We start from the raw sequence: 26,449 nt of genomic DNA, 5'->3' as shown, positions 1-26,449 counted from the left end.
ACCGCTTGGGCAGTGAGGAGAGACTCATTTTTGCCGTCTGGGTGAGAGACATAAATGTCAATCTGTCCAGAAATCTCCACCGTCAGATTGTTGGGTGTCAGGTAGAAGACTGGAGCTCGAGAAGCCGATATGAGAACTTGCACTGGTGCCGGCTCCGGGAAACGCTGGGAAATCTGAGGACATTAAAAAGGCCAATTATTATTATTATCATCATCATCATCGTCCTCATCATCATCATCATCCTTTATTTATAATGCACCAGCATATTCCGTAGCGCAGTACAATAGGGATCGTAGGATGAAACACATTAAGGTAACACATTGACATACATTGTAACAGGAGGTAAGGATGACCTTGCACCAAGGAGCTTACAATCTATAAGGAAGAGTAAGTGGAAAAGTGGGGTACATGGGGATGAGAAGGTTGGGGAGTTTCTGGTAAAGTGACTCTCAGCAAAATAGATGACACCCATAGCAGAGACGGAATGGGATGTTCGGTGGAATACAAGTCCGATAAACACATGTTTATCCGCACGGGAAATGTAAAGATGGCGTGTCGGAGCGGGCGGTCTGAGCAGTGTAGTTGTCCCACGCTGGACATTTAAACATGCGCTTATCGGAGCAGGCTGGTCGAGCTTTTTGTTCGGAGCGGGCGGTTGGGGGAGCGTGCATATTCTGTCGGGTGACGTGGCCATTTTTCACGGCGAAATGTCAAGCGGCGGGCTGACCTGTGGCCAGGTGTGCCACCGGTGATATTTCCTGGCAAGTGACATGCATGGCGGCAGAGCACCGGTGATGTTTTGGTCATGGCCACACATCCTAGACCCTAGGTGGGCAACCTATTTTTCAATTTATCCTCAGGTGTGGCGAATGAGAAGTGAAAAACGCCACACCATGTAAAAATTAAGAAATTACTGTAGGTTGCTCAATCGAACATTTAACACAACACACACACACACTGTTAGAACATGACAATCCTTCTTTCTGACAAGTTGCAGAAACATTGGCTGAATATCTGTTCTCAATGCACATCTTATCTCCGCCTCCAAATGGACATCAACAATTCGAGATCTGTATTTTGACTTGATGAATCCCATCGTAGAGAACATCGATTCACACACCCACGTTGATCCAAACATGGACAATCATTTTGAAATGCCCGATTTCAAAGTTGGGAGATGGTTGTCAGTCAGAATAGATTTCCACATATCTGTGACTGAAGAATTCAGCTAAATTATCAAGTGTTCCAGACTGTGAAGAGAAAGCTAATCATCTTCAAGCCTGCGTGTGTCCAAAGACAGAAGGGTGGAAATTTCTTTTTCTTGAATTTGTAATATCAAAGTGGAATGGATCACGCAATAATTTAAATGCCAATTACGTCATTGAAATCAGAAAAACGTGATTCAAATTTCTGGGACAGGTTTTTTATCCAGTTTACGTAGAGTTGCCGCTTCACGTCGAGTAGACCACACTCATATTTTTTTTTCTACAAATCTAGTCAGGTTTGCAAAATGCGTCAAATCGTCCTTTTGAGTTTGTACCAGAGTGAGGTTCAGTTTTGACTTGAATTCTTGGATATGCTGCGCCAGCTCACGTATTACTTTACCCTTTCCCTGCAGCCTCACGTTTAATTCATTTAAGTGAGCCATGATATCGCACAGAAGATGTAAATCACACTGCCATGAAGGGTTCTCGATGTCAAATTTTTTCTATCTGACGTTTCTCAACAAGAACATTTTTTAATTTGAGGAAGCAAATAGGTAAACCGTTCCAGAACATTTCCCCTGCTCAACCATCTCACATTTGCATTGTCAGTAAGATCCTCGATATCACAATCATCGCATTCGTTCAAAGCCTCAACAAACTGTGAATGGATGAGGGAATTATCCTGATGCAGAATGCAATGGAAGGTGGGCAACATGTTTTTTCACACCATTCTCATTCAAATGCTGCTTCAAATGAGAATTTGCTAGTGCACCGTCCGATGTAATAGAAGCTAGTTTTATCAGATCTAGGTCACAAATTTTTTTTAAGCTTTTTTGGCAAACTCCAATAAGCCACACTTTGATGGCCAATTAGCCACTTGTGGCTATTGGCTACAGGGTTGGCCACCTCTCTCCTAGACCGTACCAGAGACGCAGGGGGAGGTGCTGACAAACTCCAGTTCTATAAAGTTGTGTCTGTCTTTTCCTGATGATGTTTACCCTGTCCATGCTGGCTTAGTGGACAGGAGCAGTGAAGGGGAAGCATAGTGGGTTGGGGGGGGACTCTCTTTGGGGGGGGCTGCCTTTTGCTGTTACTCGGAGGGTATCATCTCCAAGAGAGAGGTCATTGTAACTGTTGTGAGGCCCACTCATCTTGTGCACTCTGCATCAGTATCTCACTCACTCACTCACTCACTCACTGTAGCATTGTGCTCACCTCTGGTAACAGAGCAGCCAGATGTGATGTGTTTATCGCCAGGGAGCCCTGTAGAATACATGGAGAGGTGTAAGCAGCACATAACATCAGTGGGGAGTGTTATCTTTACCGTGGTTCATTATATACTCACTAGGATCTCCGACAGCAGGAAGTTGAAGGCGCCCCCAGCATAGTAGGCGCGGCTGGCTGAGTTGAATGAGGACTCTGAGATAGCAGTGCTGAACATAGAGTCAGTGTGGCCAGTAAGAGCCATTGTAGCTGGGGGGGCGGCTGCTTCTGTCTGATTTACAAGTGAGTAGAACATTCCCTGTACAAAGGAGAGCAATTTGGGAATAGATTTCTTGGTATATAGCACTGAACAATCAGTATTCTTGATCATGCTGCAAATGACAGTGGAAGAGAGCAGCAAGTTGCCACGGTCCCTGGGACCCAAGTCTTACCTTCAACTCTATCGCCGCAGAGCGTTCGGCAAACACAGGTTTACTAACGAGAGCGATATCGAGTCCGACGAAGGGATTCAAAGTGAAGTTCACTGCACACAAACACACGTATACAAGTGGAATCATTGACAGTAGAATGTAAGCTCTTCGGGGCAGGGCCTCCCTTTCCTAATGTTACTTATATGTCTGAAGCGCTTATTCCCATTACGTGTTATATTATTATGTCACGTGTGTTACTGCTGTGAAGCGCTGTGTACCTGGATGGTGCTATATAAATTAAAGATATGCGTACATACAATCAGGGTGGAAAGTGACATGGAGGCTCTGAATGTCAAATATTCTAACATGTCCCCAAATATCTGTTCTTCTATCCCCTGCTGATCATGTGAATATCCATGCTAAGTCCTAGAAAGTGTGGAAGAGTTAGTGCGTAGAAATGTTTCTGCAGCATCGATAAAATTGCATCTTTCCGTAGGTTCCACAATGAGCTGAACCCAACAAACTTTGCTTGGTGTAACCTTGTAAGTTATCATTGGAACCGCAAATGGTTGCCTGAAGCTGATCCCCAGATGGAGTTTTATGAGCTGAAGCCGCAAGGTGTGGCCGCAGAGGAATCGGTTTTAGGTACGTTTATGAGTTTGGAAAATACTCACATTTTATTTGGCTCAGTGAATCATCCCATCGTTGGGTCTGCATACCCAGCGCTGCACACAGCTACAGTACAATAAAACAACACACTCGTCAGGCTGTATCATCAGCAGAAGACCTATTCTCACATCCCTGGTACTGTACCTGGGGTCTAACATTAGCAGTGGACAGAGCATGAGGTGATGAATTTAGCTTAAACTTCTGTGGTGTATTCTCCTTTAATTTAACATTTCGGTGACAGGCGTCTTCTTCAGGCCTTACCTGACTGTTAATTTTCGAGCGGACCAGCTTCTCCATTGGGTCCTTGAGGGCATCATTGACATAGCTGAAGACAGAACATTTTTCACGAGTTATTTTTCTCATTAAACCATAATATTTTTGCCCAACTAACTAGTGGCAACATAGAAATCTGAACCTTAGCTATCAGAAAACCGTGGCACAGCATCTGTGAACAACTCCACATACAACATTTTATGAGCGACAGTGGGGACGCTTGCATGATATAACAATAAGATCCAAAACATTGGCTATGGGAGGGGGCTCAACTTTAGTCCTCAAGACCGCGCAACAGGTCAGGTTTTAAGGATATCTCTGCTTCAGCAAAGGTGGCTCAGTCTGTGGCTCAGTCATAGGGGTCATCTTTCCCATGTTCACCCCTCTGTGCGAGTACACAGAACTGGGAGTGGACCAGTCCGGTACTGTACTGCTTGGACCTAATAAATGTAAGGTGGGGGGTATACTTCTGTGAAAGGTAAGGTAGTTGCTGTAGCCCAGGAGTGGCCAACTTCAGTCCTCAAGGACCACCAACCGCTCAGGTTTGAAGGACATCCTTGCTTCAGCACAGATTGTGCAGTCATTCTGGCTGAGCCACTGGTTGTGCCACCTGTGCTGAAGCAGGGATATCCTGCAAATCTGACCATGTCTTGAGGGCAGGAGTTGAGAACCCCTGGTATACAGTAGTATGAGGACATCCGACCTCTGACCTACAGACAACCCCATACAATACGGAAAGCATGTCTGCTCTGTGTATTCATTTCTATTTAGCCTTAGGGAACTGCATTCAATAAAATACAACACAGAATAATAATTGCTCTTTCACTTACCTAACTCCCCCCAACAAACTGATGTCTACCCCAGTAACAGCAGCCTGGCAGCTCAGCTGAGACAAGGAAGGATTTCCCATCTCATTCCGACTAATTGCCAGGAGTACAGAGGCGGAAATGCCTGTTAAGGTCAACACACTTGTTCCACTATCATTGCTGCAAAGAAAAGACAAAGAAGAGACGGTGAACTACCATTAACATGATCCAATCTGAGAAGCAATGTCAACAATGTGCATTATAAGCAGAAATCTGTACTCTTCGGGTATCAGTTATCTGCGGTCAGCAGACAAGGCGATACTCACATTAACCAGCTGTTTAATGTCCAGTCAGTATTGATTGTGGCATTACCGCCTTGTATTTTGATCTGGATTCCTGTCCCAGGTACAACCGTGGCAGAGCAGTCTGAGTACTGAAAACGTACAATCCTTATCCTGAGAAGAATAACATGTTGTTATTACAAGAGGGGAAAGGATTGCAATGGCTAAAGGACAGGCAGGGGGAATGCCATCCACAGGTATCAACTTGGTGACATTGTTGCCAGGCGTGCCTATATTTGTGTGCATATCCCTGTGCCTACTCACTGTGTAATCTCGTAGTCTACTGTGTCTTCCCAAATTGTTGTAGACTCTTTAATATCTGTGAGTGTGAGTGATGAGATGTTGGAGAGAAGGTTACTCATCGCCAAATCCACACCTGTGAGAAGAAGAAATAATGGTCAGCATGTAATGTGCCATGGGATCCAACGCTTAACAGCCTTTCCACCAATCCCAACACCTGTGGGTTCTACCAGCCACCAGAACATCACATGTAAAAGCATCGGATCTCCACACAGAAGTAGTTCTGCCAGGAATGCTCAAGAGCAGCATTGTAAAATATTGAAACGAGCATCTTATACACAGGAAACATTATCTGGCTATTTCTGTCTGTCCCTTGAACATGAAAGAGTGCTTTACCTTAGCATTTATTTATTGAAGTTACTCAGTTAGTCTCTGCTGAGGTGTGAAGAGTATTGCCGCAGTACCTGCCCCAGACGTGGCGTTTAAAACTGTTATGTAACCCAACTGGTACTGACCATACTTCACCCCATTCTGTGTGACTTGGACTCGTATCCCTGGGTTGTCCGTAAGGCACAGAGTGAGCCGGCTCAGGAGAAGAACATAGCAGATGTAGCGAAGCTCCAGCATTGTGTCAGGTGCAGATATTTCTGCTGTAGCTGGAAAGCAAATGGAAGAAAACGGTGTCAAAGCCGAACATGGAATTTGGATACAGCCGGAATATCAGCGGAAATTAATAGCGGTGATATTGAAATATACCAACTAACGCCCAGAGATTAACAAGAAAGTGGTCCAACAAACACCAGATAAGCTATACAGACACACACATGCACTACGTACAGTATGTTGTGGATACGGCCAACATTCAAGCACATAGACAAAGTATGGGGTATAGTACCAATGTCTGTAAGAGATATAGTAAGAAGTATAGTACCAAGGTCCATAAGAGATATAGTAAGAGGTATAGTACCGGTGCCTGTAAGAGATATAGTAAGAGGTAGAGTATCGGTATCTGTAAGAGAAATAGTAAGAGGTAGAGTACCAATGTCTGTAAGAGATATAGTAAGAGGTAGAGTACCAATGTCTGTAAGAGATATAGAAAGAGGTAGAGTACCAATGTCTGTAAGAGATATAGTAAGAGGTAGGGTACCAATGTCTGTAAGAGATATAGTAAGAGGTAGAGTACCAATGTCTGTAAGAGAAATTGTAAGAGGTATAGTACCGCTGTCTGTAAGAGATATAATAAGAGGTAGAGTACCGCTGTCTGCAAGAGATATAGTAAGAGGTATACTACCGGTGTCTGTAAGAGCTATAGTGAGAGGTAGAGTACCGGTGTCTGTAAGAGATATAGTAAGAGGTAGAGTACCGGTATCTGTAAGAGATATAGTAAGAGGTAGAGTACCAATGTCTGTAAGACATATAGTAAGAGGTAGAGTACCGGTGTCTGTAAGAGATATAGTAAAAGGTAGAGAACCAGTGTCTGTACGACATATAGTAAGAGGTAGAGTACCAATGTCTGTAAGACATATAGTAAGAGGTAGAGTACCGGTGTCTGTAAGAGATATAGTAAGAGGTATAGTACCGGTGTCTGTAAGAGCTATAGTGAGAGGTAGAGTACCGGTGTCTATAAGACATATAGTAAGAAGTAGAGTACCGGTGTCAGTAAGAGATATAGTAAGAGGTAGAGTACCAGTGTCTGTAAGAGATATAGTAAAAGGTAGAGTACCAGTGTCTGTAAGACATATAGTAAGAGGTAGAGTACCAGTGTCTGTAAGAGATATAGTAAAAGGTAGAGTACCAGTGTCTGGAAGACATATAGTAAGAGGTAGAGTACCAATGTCTGTAAGACATATAGTAAGAGGTAGAGTACCGGTGTCTCTAAGAGATATAGTAAGAGGTAGAGTACCGGTGTCTCTAAGAGATATAGTAAGAGTTATAGTACCGGTGTCTGTTAGAGATGTAGTAAGAGGTAGAGTACCGGTGTCTGTAAGAGATATAGTAAGAGGTATAGTACCAGTTTCTGTAAGAGATATAGTAAGCGGTAGATTACCAGTGTCTGTAAGAGATATAGTAAGAGGTAGAGTACCGGTGTCTGTAAGAGATAAAGTAAGAGGTATAGTACCGGTGTCTGTAAGAGATATAGTAAGAGGTAGAGTACCGGTGTCTGTAAGAGATATAGTAAGAGGTATAGTACCAGTGTCTGTAAGAGATACAGTAAGAGGTAGAGTACCAGTGTCTGTAAGAGATATAGTAAGAGGTAGAGTACCAGTGTCTGTAAGAGATATAGTAAGAGGTAGAGTACCAGTGTCTGTAAGAGATATAGTAAGAGGTATGGGAGTAGAATATTTTCACATTATTTTCTATGTGTAACTGTAGCCAGAATTTAATTTTTCCATAACTATAAAGAAAAGTCATGCTTTGTGTTACAGTGCATTATGGGTAGCCGTGAGACCGTGTGTATGTGAAGGAAGTCTTTTCTTCTTTGAACTTTCCTTCACCTTATTCATTTAGTGAATCTGTTATTTCTTTGTTAGGAAGAACTCTCGTTCTCTTATCTTTTAACCCCCCCCCCCCCATGAGGAGTCAAGCAAGGGAGGGATGCAGCTGTGGGATTTTTTTGAGAGGATGGGTAGGAGATGAGTGTGCTATGCACCATATCTGTTTTTTTCTGCTTAGCTTGCAAAAATATATAGAAGAGCGTCCTCTCAATGAAGAGAGTAGTCAGCGGGCACTGCTTGGAAAAACGGCTGAAGGCTGGACTGTGCAAAAAATGCCTTTATTGATTTATGGCCAATACAAATTTAAAAAGGGAGAAGGAGTCCCCCCTCAGCGCTCTAACGTGTTTCGCCCGTAGGGCTTTGTCAAAGAGTGCTGTTACTCGTTACACACTACTCTGATATAGGAATCTAAACCGGATGTGACGTCACGCTAACCGCTCCGTTGTCCCGCCCCCATTACTGACTGGGGAGTGTGCCTAAAATGCAGGAGAGCCGGTGTCACACCCGGTCAGATCCAATACGTACACACAATATATATTAGATACAGAAGAGAAACCTCACATAAACGAAAGAAGATGTGATGAAATGTGCATACACATATGTATGTGCACAAACACAACACAAGAACTAATTAACAAGTGTTTCTCTAGCATCATGACAGAAAAAATGTGTGAGTTTAAAACTAAAAGTGAAATAATAATGGTTTCTAATGTTAAAAACAAGTAAATGCTGAAAGGGTCAAAATAGTTTTACAATATATATATATATATATATATATATATATAAAAAAAATGTATAAAAAATGATTAAGAAAATAAAAAATAAGAAAAATGAAAAATGAAAAAAATATGAAAAAATGAGAAAAATGAAAATATATAGCAAAACAAAAGTGTGTACATATGTATGAAATACATATGTTTTCAAAGGTATTTATATACACACATACATACAAACTGTGGACTACAAATATTATCAACATAATATAATAATAAAATAATATAGTAATCTCTTTCTCCATATATATATATATATATATATGTGTGTATACACACACACAACATGTATCAAACAAATTTTTTTGCATTAATAATTCAAATATCAATGATTATCATAAATAGTCTTTAAAGACATATATGGATGTATATGAATAATCACTTATAGAATTTTAAATAGATGGTAATGAGCAAAATGAAACATCACCCAAACATTAAGAAGCAATAAAGGATAAGTATCAAATGACGCATCAAAAAGAATCAAGGAGATCATCTAGAGTAAGAACAAGGACCTTTCAAAGAGCAATATAACCACAGAGAAGATATATTGATAATCAGTCAAAATTCAATGTTGAAAATAGATATCTCATTATGGTCACCTGTGGATGAGGAGAAAATACTACTGGAGAAAATGTTGTATCTCCCAATCGACATTCATGCCATTGGGGCTCAGACTGTCCATTGAAAAAATCCAAAACATTTCTTTTTGGTTAAGAATGTTTTGGCGATCACCTCGTCTAATTGGAGGTGGTACATATTCAATTCCACTGAATGTGAGTAGATTCAATTTACCACTCGGACACTCAGTGAAATGTCTCGCCACTGGAAACCTTAGGTCTTTGTTTTTTATGGACCTAATGTGTTCCATTATGCGTGTCTTCAATGGACGTATAGTCCTTCTAATGTAATTTTTTCCGCATCCACAGGTTAGCATATACACAACAAATTTTGTATTACATGTTATAAAACTTTTCAGCTTAATTTTATCATTAGTTCTTTTAGTACGTATAGTTTTTATAGATTTTACATATGTACATATTTTGCAGCGACCACACTTGTAGAAACCTAGTGGTGAAACAAAACCTCTTGTTTTAGTTGAAGGTGAAGTAAAAAGACTAGGGGCCTCATGCAGAGAGCAGCGCTATTAACAATCTCGCCATTTTCCGGAGAAAATCGCGCAAAAAACAGCTGAAAATGGCGAGGTAGGAAAAAAGCGCCATTTTTTTTATTTTATTTGCAAATCTCGCCGCGCGGCTGGCGAGAACCTAAATCTCTCCAGTTTTGAAAACGGCCGTATTCAGAGAGGCGCGGACGCCATCTAGCGGCTGTTCACGCCAAAAAAATGGCGCGATTTTCAACATTTTGCTTCGCCAACAAAAGTTGGCAAGAAGCTGGAGCACGGTGGCCGGTGGGGGAGAAAAAAAAAAAAACGCGATTTTTTTACAACAAGTTTCAACAGCGCTCATATCGCCGGTTGAAACTCTCCATATGCAGACAGGATTTTAAATGCAGTTTTATGACCTTTCTGCATATGGAGATTAAATCACGCCAAAAAAGGTACTATTTTTTTCTTTCTCCAATTAATTCCATCTCTGCATGAGGCCCTAGGTGACACAACATTTGATATTGTCCTTGCTTTTTTTTAAACAAACCTAGGCAAAGTTTGAATTGATGGTTTTAACTTAGTGTCAAGATACAAGACATTCCAATGTTTGGAAACAATATTACAGATCACATTAGCTTGTCGACTGAATTGTGTGATGAAACACAATGGAACATTATGTTCTTCTTTCTTCATTTTGGTGTTGCTCTGCATGTCCAAAAGATTATCACGTGGGGTGTATAGGGCTTGTTCAAATGCCCTCTGTATATCCACCTCCTTGTATCCCCTTTGAATTAATCTTGAGGCTAATTCTTTAGATTGTAATAGGAAATTGTCCATGTTTGAACATATACGTTTTAGCCTCAGAAACTGTGCTTTCGGGATGCCTTTGAGTAAAGATTTTGGGTGTCCGGTATTTGCTCTTAGAAAAGCATTTCTAGAGTTAGGCTTCCTGAATAGATCAGATTGTATATGTAAATCTTGATCAATATACAATTTTAAGTCAAGGGGGCCTATGCAGAGAGCAGCGAATTTTAAAATTGGCGAGTTTAATAAAAAGTAGCTTTTTTGGAGAGTTTTATTCTCCATGTGCAGAAATGTGCGAATTCTGCTATGTTTAACATGAATGCGTGTGGCGAGTTTAAATTGGCGAGATGCGCGCTGCAGAAATGTGTTAAAAAAAAATTGCGCCTTTTTTTTTGCTTTCCTATGGCCGCGAGCGGCAGCTTCTTGCCAACTTTTCCTGGCGAGGCAAAAAGGAGACAATCGCGCCATTTTATTGGCGCGAACAGCCGCTAGATGCCGTTCGCGCCTCTCTGCATTAGGATATTTTTAAAACTGGCGAGATGGAGGTTCTCGCCAGCCGCGAGGCGAGTTTTAGAAATAGAAAAAAAAAAATTGGCGCGTTTTTCGTAACTCGCAATTTTCTGCTGTTTTCTGCGCGAATTTCTCCAAAAAATGGCGAGTTTTGAAATAGCGCTGCTCTCTGCATAGGCCCCAAGATATTCAATTGTATGTGAATTGAAAGAAAATGTAAACTGTAAATTTAATTGATTATTGTTAAGAAATACACCCCACGTGATAATCTTTTGGACATGCAGAGCAACACCAAAATGAAGAAAAAAAGAACATAATGTTCCATTGTGTTTCATCACACAATTCAGTCGACAAAATAATTTGTGAACAGTAACATTGTTTCCAAACATTGGAATGTCTTGTATCTTGACACTAAGTTAAAACCATCAATTCAAACTTTGCCTAGGTTTGTTTTCAAAAAAGCAAGGAAAATATCACATTTTGTGTCACCTAGTCTTTTTACTTCACCTTCAACTAAAACAAGAGGTTTTGTGGCACCACTAGGTTTCTACAAGTGTGGTCACTGCAAAATATGTACATATGTAAAATCTATAAAAACTATACGTACTAAAAGAACTAAGGATAAAATTAAACTGAAAAGTTTTATAACATGTAATACAAAATTTGTTGTGAAACGTGCGTCGGGACGTAAGGCGTCACAGCAGTGACGTCACTTGAGTGGCGACTTTCCGAAAGCAGCATCAGAAGCAGGCTTGTATCGGTCAATTTAGCACATATGGCAGCCATCCTTCACTCTGACTAGGAGATTGTGGTATAATATAGACCATATGTGCACGAGTACTAACTATTTTGCGCTATCTAGGAGTCTATGCTGACCAATAGAGGACTATTGATGTGATTTTTAGTGTCACACTACAACCTTATGCGATCATAGAGACTCTATAATGTGCTTGTACTTACCTTTGTGATACCGTTTTTTGTCAACTGCATTTATTTGCTGTACATAGCACCGTAGTGCTGGGAGAGCCATCTAGGCACAATATACAAACAGAGCTATCTGTATACTGCGACACAAGAAGTGGCATATATTTTTCTGTTTTGAGTACTATCTATCCCACACTTTGCTACCTACATGCTCCTAGATCTAACTTCATAGTACACATAGAGATACAATTTTACCCCTATGTGATTGCTCTGTGATTGATATACATCACACACCTGCTTAACCCTTTGGTTTTGAGACACTACTATTAGCTGCGATTTTGAAAGTCAGGATATGTTTATACATGGTATTGTACCGACTTATTTGTGATTCAAACATATCCACCACTCAAATAACAGGGATTTTTAATAATGTATATGTGTTTTTAATATCTATGTAGATTTAATAAAATTTTATTATTTTCGATTTCCTCTGTGATTCTGGGAACTACTCAGACATACAGTATTTAACTGCAGGACCATTTATGTCCAATAAATATGGCACTATTACATGTATGACACGAGATTGCTACATATAAGGGAATCTTTTTTGATCAATCTTTTGATCACCACCGATACAATAGATTATTTAGCAATGTCCAGTTCCTCAGTGAGACTGTGTAGTTCCTTTTTGGAAACTTCCTGGTCTGTGCGGCAGCTGTTGGTCTCATGATGTCAGGCATCAAGTGCTCTGCGGAGTGTCTGAATTTCTTTCTGAGGTACGTCCACTTCTATCCGGACACTGTTGACCTCCTGTTGTGAGGCATTCAGCTCTATGCGAAGAGTGTGAACCTCTTGCTGGAAGACTGTCACCTGCTTCAGTGCCTCCTCATACTTCCGCTTTAGCGTAGCCACCATTTTATCAGATTGGCTCTGCTTTTCATCCATGGCGGAAATAGTAGCCTTTGCAGTATCTAGCTCAGTCTTGAGATCGTCGAATTCTGTCCTGGCTGTAGAGTACATTGCGAGCACATATTCCTGTAGCTTCACGTTATTTTTCAGTAGCTCAGCGTAACCACCTTTCTTTTGATTCAATTGTTCACGGAGTAAATCACAGTCACGCCTGGCAATTTTCAGGGCGTCTTCAGGGCTGGTCAAGGGATCGTCACTCACTGGTTCCGGCTCCACTTCCCTGGGATGACTGGTTGAGGGTTCCTCACTGTTGGCACCAGACAGACACTTCTTTGGGGTACACGACTTCTGCCTTGGGCCCTCTGGATATTCGGTTATACACGGGACGAATTCTCCATTTTCTCTAGCCTGCAGGGCATCTCGGTCCCCCTTTTTCTCCACAGGATCTGCGGACGTGTCTGTTACTTCCACGGTAAGTGAAGAACTGCTTTTCTTTTTCTTCCTTTTTGATTTCGATGACACCGTCCCTTCAGGGATACTGGGGTCTCCATCTTCATTTGAAATTTTAGCAGCGTCACTGGATCCACCCGGGTTTTCTTGCAACTGTAATAGCTGATGGAAATATTCGGTGATCCACTGCTCTCGCTCTGTCTCCTGCTGATCATATTCGTCGTCAAAGAGAGCGGTCTTTTCTGTTCGTGCCGAGTTCAGGCACCCCCACCATTCTTGGGGTGTTTTGTGGGTGTGACTCGGTTCGGGTTCCCCGTTAGAGATGTCTTCCTCTTTATTGGACTGGAAGGGCCACTCTTCAGTGGGGTAGGGTTCATTACAGGAACGCTGCATCTTGTCCTCCATTTTTAGGCTACCGGGTGTAATTTTCTTCCTGACCTCAGGAGGCGCTATTGCAGCTGTTGCCACTGTATTTGCTAGAACCCCCAATTGTGGTAGTCCTACAGGTGGGCATATTTTGCTTGTAGAGGTCGTAGCTCTCACAGGCATCTCTGTAGACTTTTCTTTCTTGGGAATTTTTTTTTTTTTTTCAATATCAGCAGTGCTGTGCATGCATTTTCTTTTCTCAGGTATACAAGATTGTGCAGTTGCTAGGTAAAAAAAAAGTTTATTTGCTATACACCATTTATTTGCTAGGTGCAGCTCCGCTGCGCTTCAGCAACAGAATTTGGTTTTCTGCCCGAGTTCAGTAATTTTCAGTCTCATCTTTGGGTATCTGTTTTCTCCCAAGATATACAGTATATAGGCAGATTTTTACTTGCAGAAAAACATTCTTTGCAATGGACTATTTCTTTAATTCCCGGCAGGGTGACTCAACACTCAGCAATTGGCTTTCAAATACCTTTTTCCTTTATAGGGCAATTTTACACTCAGCATTTCTTTGCTAAAAATACCCCTGCTTCAGCACAGTCTTTGTATCAATTTTCACACTTTTCTGCATATACTCCATTCACAGCTGGTAGCCCTATGCGGTGTGGCAACCTTTATTTGCAAAATCAGTACCACTCGTGGGTCACCATCTGTATTCACTGCTTCAGCAAAACTTTTTGAAAACAACAAACACCTATCCCTTTAAGGGCTGACTCACTTCTTGAACCCTGACTATTACTGGAAGGGAAAACCCCTATTTCAATGACCATATTACGCTTTGTGATAGGCAAATAAAGTTTTAGCTGCTTCAGCAGTCTCTCTCCTCTTGGGATTGGGCAAAGAGTCCATATGTGGTTTTGTAAGTTTCAATGCAGTGTAAGTTTCAGTGGTGTAAGTTTCAGTGGTGTGTACACCTTTAACTCTGCCTCTGCTGCATGAGAGGTTTTTTTTTTTTTTTTTTCAAGTTGTTTAAACTGTTTGTAGGCAAAAAAGCATAACAAAAAATTTCACATAAAAACTCCGGTCCTTTTTAATTACAAAGACACCTCTTGTCCCACCTCGGACACCAAATGTAGACGGACGTTCACAGAGGTACACACTTGGAGTCGTTTATAATTTGAAATTATAATAGGCTTTATTGTGCCTTTTCCTTTTCATCAGGAAAATTATCCAAACACAGGGGGGGGGAACAAAGCTTCTATCCACCTGGGAGTATTTCTAGTGAACTCCTATGCAATTAATTCACATCTCCGTTAGTTAAGCAATTCTCCCAACCCCAAACACATAGCATGCAATAAGCAGATATAAGCAGTCTTTTAAGAATGAAAGTCTTATCTGTTCCTTGTGGTTTGGAGGAAAAAATCTTCACTGTCCCTGCTTCAGCTCCCTTGTGTCCAGGGTTGGTCAGCATACAGGTTTAGAAGTTTTCCCTGTGTCTTGAAAGCAGCTCTGCTATCTTTTTGGCAGAGCTCTAGACAAGTGTGTCTCCAAGTTCCGCTCAGGTGTCAGCTAAAGAGTCCTCACTTCCTGTTTCAAAAGACAGGCTTTCTAAGCCATCTAATCAGGCAGGCAGGTGGTGTTTTGTTAATTGACTAAGAGCAGTTAACCACCACACTGCTGGATTAGAGGCACATTACCTGAACAGGGATAAGTCCCCTTTTACACTCCCCAAATCCAATTCACAACAAAATTGTTGGTCAATTGGTGGGGAGATGGGTCGATGAGCTGCGATATGTCGGGACTTAGAAAAATTCAGGCCCCTTTCCTGCCTCGGATTGATGCCGGGGGTCTCCGGAGCTGATAGCCATTAATAGCAGCTCCGGACCCCCCCGGAATGCATCCGAGGCAGGAAACATGCATGTACAGCAACTTCATTACCTTAGCGGCTAACCGCTAAGGCAATGAAGGGGTTAAACACCCGTGCCAGGCTTACTGTAAGAAACATACAATACAATACTGTGGCTAGCGGGGGTGGGTGAAGGGGGAATTTGGCCCTTAATGGCTGTTTAGGCATTGCGGGGGGATTGCGGGTGGAATTAACCCCTTCATTACCTTAGCGGTTAATACCGCTAAGGTAATAAAGGGGTTAACCCAACTGCTACCCACCCGCAAGGTCTAAACACCCATCCTTAGGGCTAATACCCCCTTCACCCACCCGTCAGGCCTAAGCACCCACCCCAGACTGACTATACCCACCCTTTACCCATTGAGTAGTATAGTGGTACATCATACCCATATAATAATAATATAGGCATGATAAGCCTCTATAGCAATCATTGGGCACCCTAATAAAAATACAGTAATACATAGGACACAATAATAATAAAAGCCAACTAAATTCCAAAAAACACACTTCACTAAATACAAACAGTAGCCAGCTAATACAATCAATACAATCAATAGCAACATCAACATTGAATTAATTAAAGCATTAACCAATTTAAACAATTCATTTCGAAAGCAACTCAAAATGAATAGTAACACTAACCAATGTAAACAATGAATTAATCCAACATTAATGAATGTAACCATTAAAAGACAAATAAATAAATTAAAACAATCTCTGAAGTATCCATAAAACACATGAGCTAACATAATATAACATTAAGTACAAGCGAACACCAATCGCAAAGCTTTTATTACATTAACCATAAACAAACAATCACATCCACATCATTAACTGCAATAACAATCGATAAATGCCCCCCAAATATTGGCATAATAATGTATTAATCTGTACCCTAAAGAGGTACCGATTAATATATTATCAGTCAATGTGCCTCCCCCAAAAAATCAAAAAACACATCCAAAGATTAAACCTGTAAAAAGAGACATTTACAAACATTGAATATATTACTTACCATTAGAAGCATTAGAAGCGGTGGCCCTTCGACTCCCAGGGAAACAGGAAGCTCACGTACCATGAAGGCCTCCAACAGCATCCGATGCCATCCGCCATGAAGATCCGGCTCAGGTACCCCAATCTTCTTTTTTCTTTCTTTAATCACCTTCTTCTATCTTCATCTGTAACCATTTCTTGTTCTTCTTTATCTTCTTTCTTCATCTGTTAATCCAAAATACCCCATGTTAAATCCCAGCCGATGCTGTCTCGTCGGCTTCTTGGGCTCAAATGAGGCGTCACGGCCTTAAATATGGCTTGTGACGTCACATTTACCCTCAAAATGGTTAACAGCCACCTGATTGGCTGTTAAAACCATGTGCAGACTTAAAAAAAAAAATTTGCCTTGATGTCACTTAAAGGGAATGATGCCAGCCAATCAGAATGGCTGTGCTTCATTTGCCTTTAAGATGACGTCACGAAGCCGCGTCAGATGGTATTTCAGCCAATCAGATCGCGGGAACAAATGCCACACTCTGATTGGCTGAACTACCTTGTGACACAGCGGCCATCTTGGATTTAGTGACGTCATGTTAAAGGGAATGATGCCAGCCAATAAGATATATATATATGGAAATATATGGTGTATGATGTACATAATACCTGTTAATAAAAATGAAAACATGATAAAAATAGAACCTAGATATAAATTAATGTAATCATGTATGGAAGCAGGGGCACCTAGAACAGTATACCAATGTACTAGTATCTAGCTGTTTATTGAACCCCCAGGGTGACAGAGTGTCAAGGGTATAGATCCAGAAGGTCTCCCGCAAACAAAGCCTCCTTAATCTATCACCCCCAATGACAGACACCGGTATGTGTTCAATACCCCTAATGGTTAGAGAAGCAGGATCCTTATAATGACAGATGGAAAAGTGCTTAGAAAGACTAAGAGCCAGATTGCCATTAATGATGTTACGTCTGTGTTCTAGAAATCTGGTACTCATAGATCGAATGGTCTTCCCTACGTATTGTATTCCGCAGGAACATGAAAGAAGGTACACTATATAGGTGGAGAGACAGTTAATCCTGCTTTTATACTCTCCAGTATATCATTCATTTTACAACATAATTACTTTTTGTTTGAGGATGACTTTTATTTGCAAGTCTGTGGAACGGCCATGGGCACACGGTTAGCCCCCAGCTATGCAAAGCTGTACATGGGGTTGTGGGAGGACCTTCATGTGTGGGCGAACGCCAGTCTTGGGGCGGGTCTGGTGTTCTATGGCCATTTCATAGACGACATCATAATCATCTGGGAGGGTGCAGAGCAAGTCCTCTCTGACATCCTACAATCTTTTAATATAAACGAGATGGGTTTGAATTTTACATTTGAAATTCAGCCCAAACAAATTTCATTTCTAGATCTCGTTTTGTTCACCACAGATGATGATGAGGGTCGGATATCTACCAAAACACACTTCAAAGAGGTATCCGTCAACAGTTACCTTCATGCATCAAGTAATCACCACAAAAAGTGGCTGGAGAATATTCCTAGGAGTCAGTTTTATTGGCTCAAGAGGAATTGCACATCTAAAAAAGATTTTGACACTCAGGATCAGGAATTGGTCTCTAAATTGTTCATAAAGGCTACAAGGAGGAGACTGTCACTGGTGCTCTCAATGAGGTCAAACATTAATAGGGACGTTCTTCTTGCTCAATCCAAAGTAAAAGCTTCCACTAAATCCAAGGTCAATTCATGTCATGACAATTGTCCTAGATTCATCACCAAATTTAATAGGTCCGCATACAAAATCAAACATATATTGAACAATCATTGGGAGATTCTTAGGAATGATCCTGTCTTGGGACCCACCCTACCTGCATATATCCCGGTTACCTATAAAAAAAGCTAACAATATTACAAATATGGTGGCCCCAAGTCGTTTGAGAACCATTAAGGATAGAGATTCTGTTTCTTCAGATCGTCTCTTTGGCAATTTTTCATGTGGACGTACTAGGTGTCTAACATGCAAACATCTTGCCACTGGTGAAAAGTTCTGCTCCTTTTCTAATAGGGGAGAGTACAGTATAAAAAGCAGGATTAACTGTCTCTCCACCTATATACTGTACCTTCTTTCATGTTCCTGCGGAATACAATACGTAGGGGGGGCCATTCGATCTATGAGTACCAGATTTCTAGAACACAGATGTAACATCATTAATGGCAATCTGGCTCATAGTCTTTCTAAGCACTTTTCCATCTGTCATGATAAGGATCCTGCTTCTCTAACAATTAGGGGTATTGAACACATACCGGTGTCTGTCATTGGGGGTGATAGATTCAGGAGGCTTTGTTTGCGGGAGACCTTCTGGATCTATACCCTTGACACTCTGTCACCCAAGGGGTTCAATGAACAGCTAGATACTAGTACATTGGTATACTGTTCTAGGTGCCCCTGCTTCCATACATGATTACATTAATTTATATCTAGGTTCTATTTTTATCATGTTTTCATTTTTATTAACAGGTATTATGTACATCATACACCATATATTTCCAAATACACATATATATATACAGTACCAACCAACTTTATTCTCACGCGGCTAGAGCCGCAAGCCGCGAAGTTTCCTGGCTTTCTAAACGAATCCCCTCGGCGTGCCACGCGTCACCGATGCGCGGTCACGCTTAATCGGGTGCGTGCGCGCCATGCGCACGTGCCCAGGGCTCCCCGAAGGTTTCTGTCGCGGCCGAGATCAGGCAAAAGTTAGAATAAACTCGGCCGCGACTGTATGTATATATTATATATATTTTTATCATATATATATATTTTTATATACATACATATATTTTTTATATATAATATTTTTTATATATTTTTATATTTTTTTACATTTTACTTATATGGCATATAGTCTTCACTCACATACAATCCATAATAATTAATTTTCATATACAATTGCACGTATATATTTTTATTCTCATTTACATGTATATTTACATTTCTATGTTTTTTTTACATTTTTGAACCATACAATCTTAACACTAATATAGTTTTTCTTGAGATCCATTATATATATATATATATATATATATATATATATATATATATATATATATATATATATATATATGCAAATATAGCTGTGGAGGGTTTTTGTCACTTTTTTTACTCACCATAACTTAACTTAGTATATATATATATATACATGTAATCTTTGTGTTTAGCATTGAACTTCATAGAATGTTATTGTAATATTTATTATACCCAAGTTTCGCCTATATGAACTTGTATTATACTCTGTTTGTAATTATATTTGTCAGCACCATGGCTTATTTACCATGTTGTATGCAGTATATGTTTTTGTTGTCCTCTTGTTTCACCCCCTCTCTTCCCTCACTTGCCCTTTAAGAGTTAATGATTATCATCTAGATCCAGGTGTTTTTAATGTGCTCAGTTATCTAGTGGGTATATATACCCATGGTATCATCGTTAGTATAGCTTTTACCCCTGATGAAGTTGCTCTATGCGACAAAACGCGTAGGGAAATAGCTAGCACTGTCCTTTATGTTATATTTACTTCTAGTTGTGCAATTGTGAGGAGTCTTGTCCTGCCCTGTTGCTGAGCCGTTTCTGTGTCTCATTTATTTTGGACTGCATTAAGGGAATCCGACCGCTGTGTCTATACCTTGTCACGTTGGAGGATACATACTCTCGCGGGACTCCCATTCAGGGGGAGAACGGGTGCGAGCGCATCCTTCAGGCATCCACGAAGAGAGACTGTTGGACTCCCCATACAGCAGAGATTCACGGAGGCTCGACCGGGTGACTGTCAAGACTCTATTCAATGCCTTTTATTTTAGTGCACATTGTAAGTGTCCTTGATTCACTTGCATGTTTATTTTAACCATTAAATTACAATATTATGCTATGGGAGCCGCGCTGTCTTCTTTTCGTTAATACAGGTCAAGAGGAAGGTGTTTTTTTCCTGGAGACTGGCAGCGACACCCAGTAGCAGCTAAAGGACATTTTTAACTTCAATTTGTATTTACATTGACTCATTCACCGGACTCTTGGGGCTTTCTTTTCCCCGTTCTACCCCCCGCCCCTTCCTTCCCTTCCCCCTCCCTCCCCCCATCCTGTCCCCCCAGTTGTGTTTTGCTGCATGTTTATATATGTCATGTTATGTAGCAATATTTTTTAATTTTTTAGCAGCTATTTATACCATTAGCTTTTAGTGTCGTTTGGAGGTATTTGTGTGGACGTTCACTGCTTTGTGCATTCACCCTCTTTGTAGTTATCATTCCGGCTAGCGCAGCAGTGTTTATCCCCCTTTTTTTCATATATATATATATATATATATATTTTGTAAAACTATTTTGACCCTTTCAGCATTTACTTGTTTTTAACATTACATACCATTATTATTTCACTTTTAGTTTTAAACTCACGCATTTTTTCTGTCATGATTTAATCATGAATTGGTTGATGCTAGAGAAACACTTGTTAATTAGTTCTTGTGTTGTGTTTGTGCATATACATATGTCATCACGTCTTCTTTCGTTTATGTGAGGTTTCTCTTCTGTATCTAATATATATTGTGTGTGTACGTATTGGATCTGACCGGGTGTGATGCCGGCTCACCTGCATTGTAGGTACACTCCCCACTCGGTAATGGGGACGGGACAACGGAGCGGTTAGCGTGACGTCACATCCGGTTTAGATTCTTATATCAGAGTAGTGTGTAACGAGTAACAGCACTCTTTGACAAAGCCCTATGGGCGAAACGCGTTAGAGCTCTGAGGGGGGACTCCTTCTCCCTTTTTAAATTTGTATTTGCCATGAATCAATAAAGGCATTTTTTTGCACAGTCCAGCCTTCAGCCGTTTCTCCAAGCAGTGCCCGCTGACTACTTTCTTCATTGAGAGGACGCTCTTCTACTTTATTGTTCATACAGCCTGGCGACCTGAACAGACTACAAACAAGATCTGAGTGAGTAAAATAATTTATATCTATAAGCTACCCCAGGGGACCAGCCACTTTTTAGTGTGAGACATATACACTTGAGGGGTCTGCAGCTGTTTGCAAAACCAACTTGGTCAACCCTCTGTATATCGCCAGGCTGCTCCCACACTAGGGGAGAGTCAGGAGACTCAGCTGTTTCCCTTTAATTATTAACCTCTGATTGTCTGGAACCGTGTTGAAGGTTAAACGGATTATATATTCCTGGATTGATCCTCTGTAGCACATGAAAAGTTGAGGGGGCCCCTCTCTTTCATCATTGTTCCTATTGCTAAAATATATAGCAACATGTATAACCAGTAACTATGTGGAAACAACATAAGGAAGCAGAATGCCCAATGAAGTCATATGGACTTATATTGTGAAATTATGCATGCCGCCCCTTTTTCGTGTATAAAATAAAATGTTTAGAGCGTATACTTCAGTGCCTTTGTGTTAAATCACATAGCAATGTTTTTATTTGTATGTAAATGCACCCTTGCTACAGCTGGTGCAATAAAAGTCTATACAAATTCCATTACCTACAGAATAAGTGTGGGACTCAGTTTTTCCACGACAGAGGTATACAGTTGTACCAGTGTCTCTAAGAGATATAGTAAGAGGTAAAGTAACAGATACAGTATAGAAGGATGTATAGTACCGGTGCCTGTAAGAGATATAGTAAGGCATAAAGTAATAGATACATTATAGAAGGATGTATAGTACCGGTGCCTGTAAGAGATATAGTAAGAGGTAAAGTAACAGATACAGTATAGAAGGATGTATAGTACCGGTGCCTGTAAGAGATATAGTAAGGCATAAAGTAAAAGATACAGTATAGAAGGATGTATAGTACCGGTGCCTGTAAGAGATATAGTAAGAGGTAAAGTAACAGATACAGTATAGAAGGATGTATAGTACCGGTGCCTGTAAGAGATATAGTAAGAGGTAAAATAACAGATAAAGTATAGAAGGATGTATAGTACCGGTGCCTGTAAGAGATATAGTAAGAGATATAGTACCGTGCCTGTAAGAGATATAGTAAGAGGTATCGTACCGTGTCTGCAGGATGGAGCTGGTGCTTCGGGCTTCCTCTCCTCCGTGTCAGCAGAAGATGAATAATTCCGCCTCACAAATGTACAACTCATAGACAGTGATCTAATAAAGAGATATTAATACCATGCAAGTTCTGGTATTTCTTGGGTGTGGAGTGAGGGAGGAGCCGACTTTCTCTATGCAACATCATATCTGTGGTGTATCTGACAACACATTCATATATACTTATGTTATTTTTTACATGATTTTTCTAGATCCTTTTTGATGGCAGCGTTCCCCGTGACGCCACCCCAGCACTGGCCATTGGTCCATAGATTCCAGATTTGTTCCTCATTGCATGGATCCTAGGGCATTTTGTCTGTTTTTTCCAATACAAAAACATATTGCCATTGTTAATATCTGGGGATTCTAGTATAACAGGTTCCCTTTAACACTACGAACCATAGTAACTCTCGTGACAACATCTGTCAGTCTTGCGCAATATACATGTGCAGATGTATATTAAATACAATCACAAGTGCTAATTCATGGCCATTTGGAATAGAGCTCTTGATATTAAGTACTAGGACTCATCCCAATAAAATGAGGTGCAGTAATCCTTTGTACTAGATATGACTTTGGGCCCATTTTTACTAAGCAATGTTCTTTCATAGTGTCATGTGTGCTCACCACAGACTGGACTAGACTGCGGGGCTGAGGTGGGGATGTATACAGTATAACCACCGCCCTGCAGCCACGGGACCAGGTCCGGAATGCGTAGTCGGAGACGTATAGCTGGGTCAGGGTAGGGGAGTTCGGGTATGTCGGGGTACTTGCAGTGGTCCGGGGTTGGAGAGAGTACAGTAGTTGACACCCACAAGCCGTGGTCAAGGAGAGGAGAGAGCGGGAATCCAATAGCAAGCCAAAGTCCAGGGGCACAGAAGAGACAGGTCCAGGTACGAGCAGGGGTCACAACACAGGTCAGGCAAGGCACTAGAACAGGCAAGACAACACAGCAGCGAGCACAGATTAAAAATAAGAATTTGATTAGATCGGTATGGCCCAGGCTCGCAAGGAGTTTGAAAGACTGAAGATTGCAAATAAAGCACAGGCTTTCAAAAACCCATTTCTGTTACGTTATTATCTATTTTACATCTTACCACATGGTTGAACACTAAGAAATACATGAAATTGATTAAAATTGCCCTGAGATATGGACCCGCTGCTACAGAACCAGAATTCCCCCCAGGAGCACAGCACACAGTATTCGAGGCTTACAGTAGCTGACAGTCAGCATCACTATAGGACATGATCTGGGTCAAGGGAATGAATCCCCTTAGAAACTCTCAAAGGAAGGAGAAAATTGCGGGAGTGGGAGAGGTTACCATATATGCAATTGGCCCATTTTGTGTCCAAATGGCAGTCGATGTCTCCGACCCCCTCCTCAATATACTTTGAAAGCTGGCACAGGGCCGGCTGCAGCGGGATATATCAGAAATACGTAACCCAGGGGTGAAAACGAAAAGGAGGTTCATGCTGCAGTGGGCGAGGGATCTGGGTGCTTCCCTAGACATGGAGGATTGGTTGGTTGTTCGCGATGTCGCAGCAACAAATTCCATATGTGTCACCACAAAAGAAAACAATACACAAACCTACATAGGTGATATCTAACTCCGGTGAGGCTACATAGAATGTTACCAGAGGTTCCTAAAGAGTGCGTCAGGGCCTGCGGACCACTGCGCACGCTCCAACGCATATGGTAGGATTGCCCCAGGGTTACCAGGATGTGGTCCAATATCTTCAAAGCTAATTCCGGACATCCTGGGAACCACGGTACGCCCAGACCCGTGGGTGGTGCTTCTCAATCAGCCGATCCCCAATCTTCTTCACTGAGCATGTAAGCTGGTGAAACATATGGTCACGGCAGATCGTTGCTGGGTGGCGGCTCACTGGAGGCAGTGAGATAAACCCACGTGTAGACAAGATCACCTAAAAAAAATGGCAGGTGATGACAATGGAAAAGCTTACAAGATTTGTATCAGATAGCTGCCATAGGTTCATGAGAATGTGGGACGCCTGGATTACATTCTTCAATGACCTTCCAATGGATTAAGGACACGGCCCTAGCATAAGGTAACATACAGTATTAGGTATCTCTGGTTAGGACCCTTGGGTTGAGCTATGAGTTATCAGAATGGATAAGTAACCCCGCCAATCCCTCCAGTGTTTTTAAGACTTTCATATTCATTCATCTCCCCTAAGCCTGAAGCCAGACACACACCCCTGATCTCACCCATGCCTCCCTGCCATCTCTTCCCCTGTAAATTGTGTTAACCCTCTCATTTTAATACTGACTAACCTTAAAACTTGCCCCACAAATCAAGCATCCCAACAGCCTGCACTCATGGTTACTGTCCCACACTCAGCCACTCCTACCACCCATTGTGGCCAAGCAATGCCATCTACAGCACTTACTCCCTCACCTACTGTCTCTGTAAGTCTCCCCTCATACCACTTAGATTGTAAGCTCTTCGGGGCAGGGATTTATTTTCCAATTGTCTGATTTTGCTGCACTTATTGTATTATTATAATTCCCTGTTCTGTATTCTTTGTGAAGCGCTGAGTACACTGTTGGCGCTAAATAAATAAAGACATACATACATACATACATTTAGATTGTATTCATTATTTTGCATTATTTGCATTAGGTCAAAATGTAAGTATAGGATACAGGGTCTCCCCAACCCATGCAAATTAGTGTTTTCCCAGTGATCGCGGTGTAGAAGTCACGGCCTCTATTCCATATACTGTAGTAAGAAGCAGAGTAATTATTATTAATTAGTGGGACTGTACCACGAGGAGATGCCGGCACAAGTACCCTGTGCGTGGCAGCCCTGCTGTGGGTGGGACGTGGCATGTGAAGGTGGCTGTGTGGATGTGAGTGTCAGTCCTGCTGTGCGTGGGACGTGGCATGTGAAAGTGGCTGTGTACATGTGCATGGCAGCCCTGCTGTGGGTGGGACGTGGCATGTGAAAGTGGCTGTGTGGATGTGCGTGGCAGCCCTGCTGCGGCTGGGGCGTGGCATGTGAAGGTGGTTGTGTGAATGTGCGTGTCAGCCCTGCTGTGGGTGGGATGTGGCGTGCAAAGGTGGCTGTGTGGATGTGCGTGGCAGCCCTGCTGTGGGTGGGATGTGGCATGTGAAGGTGGCTGTGTGGATGTGCATGGTAGCCCTGCTGTGGGTGGGACGTGGCATGTGAAGGTGGCTGTGTGGATGTGCGTGGCAGCCCTGCTGTGGGTGGGACGTGGCATGTGAAGGTGGTTGTGTGGATGTGCGTGGCAGCCCTGGTGTACTGTAGGTGGGTGGGAGAGAGCATAGAAAGTTTGGGATTATTAGAGTATTGGAGATTTACTGTATAGGATTGTGGAATAGTTTAAGGTCATTACGCCCACGTGTACTTGGGTTCACGTGTATATGTTACCAATGCATTTCTGCCGGCATATTAGCACAGTTGGTATGTTTCTAACTCCATTAAAATAACTCTTCCAGATAATGTGGGTTATTAGCGAACTAGTGAGTCACACGTGGGTATTTGGAGAATACCAGTTTAGTGACTGTCCTGTTTAATGAACCGAGTCATCTTCCAATTGTATAAACAGAACAACAAGTTACACCCGATGTGGCCTTTCTTATTCATGTGAAAGTTTGCTACAGTGTTCCCTGATCCCCACTCCAACACATCTGGGACTTGTGTCATCATTGTTATCTTACAACCCGCACCCCCTGCAGTTATTATCTTACAGCCCGCAACCCCAGCGGTTATAGTCTTACTGCCCGCACCCCATGCGGTTATTATCTTACAGCCCCCACCCCATGCGGTTATTATATTACATCCCGCACCCCATGCGGTTATTATCTTACAGCCCGCACCCCATGCAGTTATTATATTACATCCCGCACCCCATGCGGTTATTATCTTACAGCCCGCACCCCATGCAGTT

At 41.7% G+C, this 26,449-nt stretch overlaps 1 protein-coding gene across 2 annotated transcripts in view; it reads right to left on the bottom strand.

Moving 5' to 3' along the window:
* Positions 1-22,628, bottom strand: part of LOC142466616 (BPI fold-containing family C protein-like) — a 97,984-nt gene extending 75,356 nt beyond the window's left edge. The window contains exons 1-12 of one of the 2 annotated variants that reach the window (XM_075571836.1): positions 22,473-22,620; positions 16,489-16,631; positions 5,684-5,824; positions 5,193-5,304; positions 4,914-5,042; positions 4,612-4,767; positions 3,770-3,833; positions 3,514-3,574; positions 2,861-2,952; positions 2,551-2,727; positions 2,421-2,468; positions 3-173 (exon numbers count right to left, since the gene is read on the bottom strand). In XM_075571836.1, the coding sequence (XP_075427951.1) occupies positions 3-173; positions 2,421-2,468; positions 2,551-2,727; positions 2,861-2,952; positions 3,514-3,574; positions 3,770-3,833; positions 4,612-4,767; positions 4,914-5,042; positions 5,193-5,304; positions 5,684-5,824; positions 16,489-16,519 (1,182 nt within the window). In that variant the 5' untranslated portion in view covers positions 16,520-16,631; positions 22,473-22,620. Of the gene's footprint in view, positions 1-2; positions 174-2,420; positions 2,469-2,550; positions 2,728-2,860; positions 2,953-3,513; positions 3,575-3,769; positions 3,834-4,611; positions 4,768-4,913; positions 5,043-5,192; positions 5,305-5,683; positions 5,825-16,488; positions 16,632-22,472 lie in introns of both variants that reach the window. The other variant, XM_075571835.1, reaches the window with a different exon arrangement.
* Positions 22,629-26,449: the final 3,821 nt, after the last annotated feature.

The sequence above is a fragment of the Ascaphus truei genome, chromosome 15 (genome assembly GCF_040206685.1).
Source record: "Ascaphus truei isolate aAscTru1 chromosome 15, aAscTru1.hap1, whole genome shotgun sequence".
Lineage (NCBI taxonomy): Eukaryota > Metazoa > Chordata > Amphibia > Anura > Ascaphidae > Ascaphus > Ascaphus truei.
This window is presented reverse-complemented; position numbering and strand designations above follow the sequence as displayed.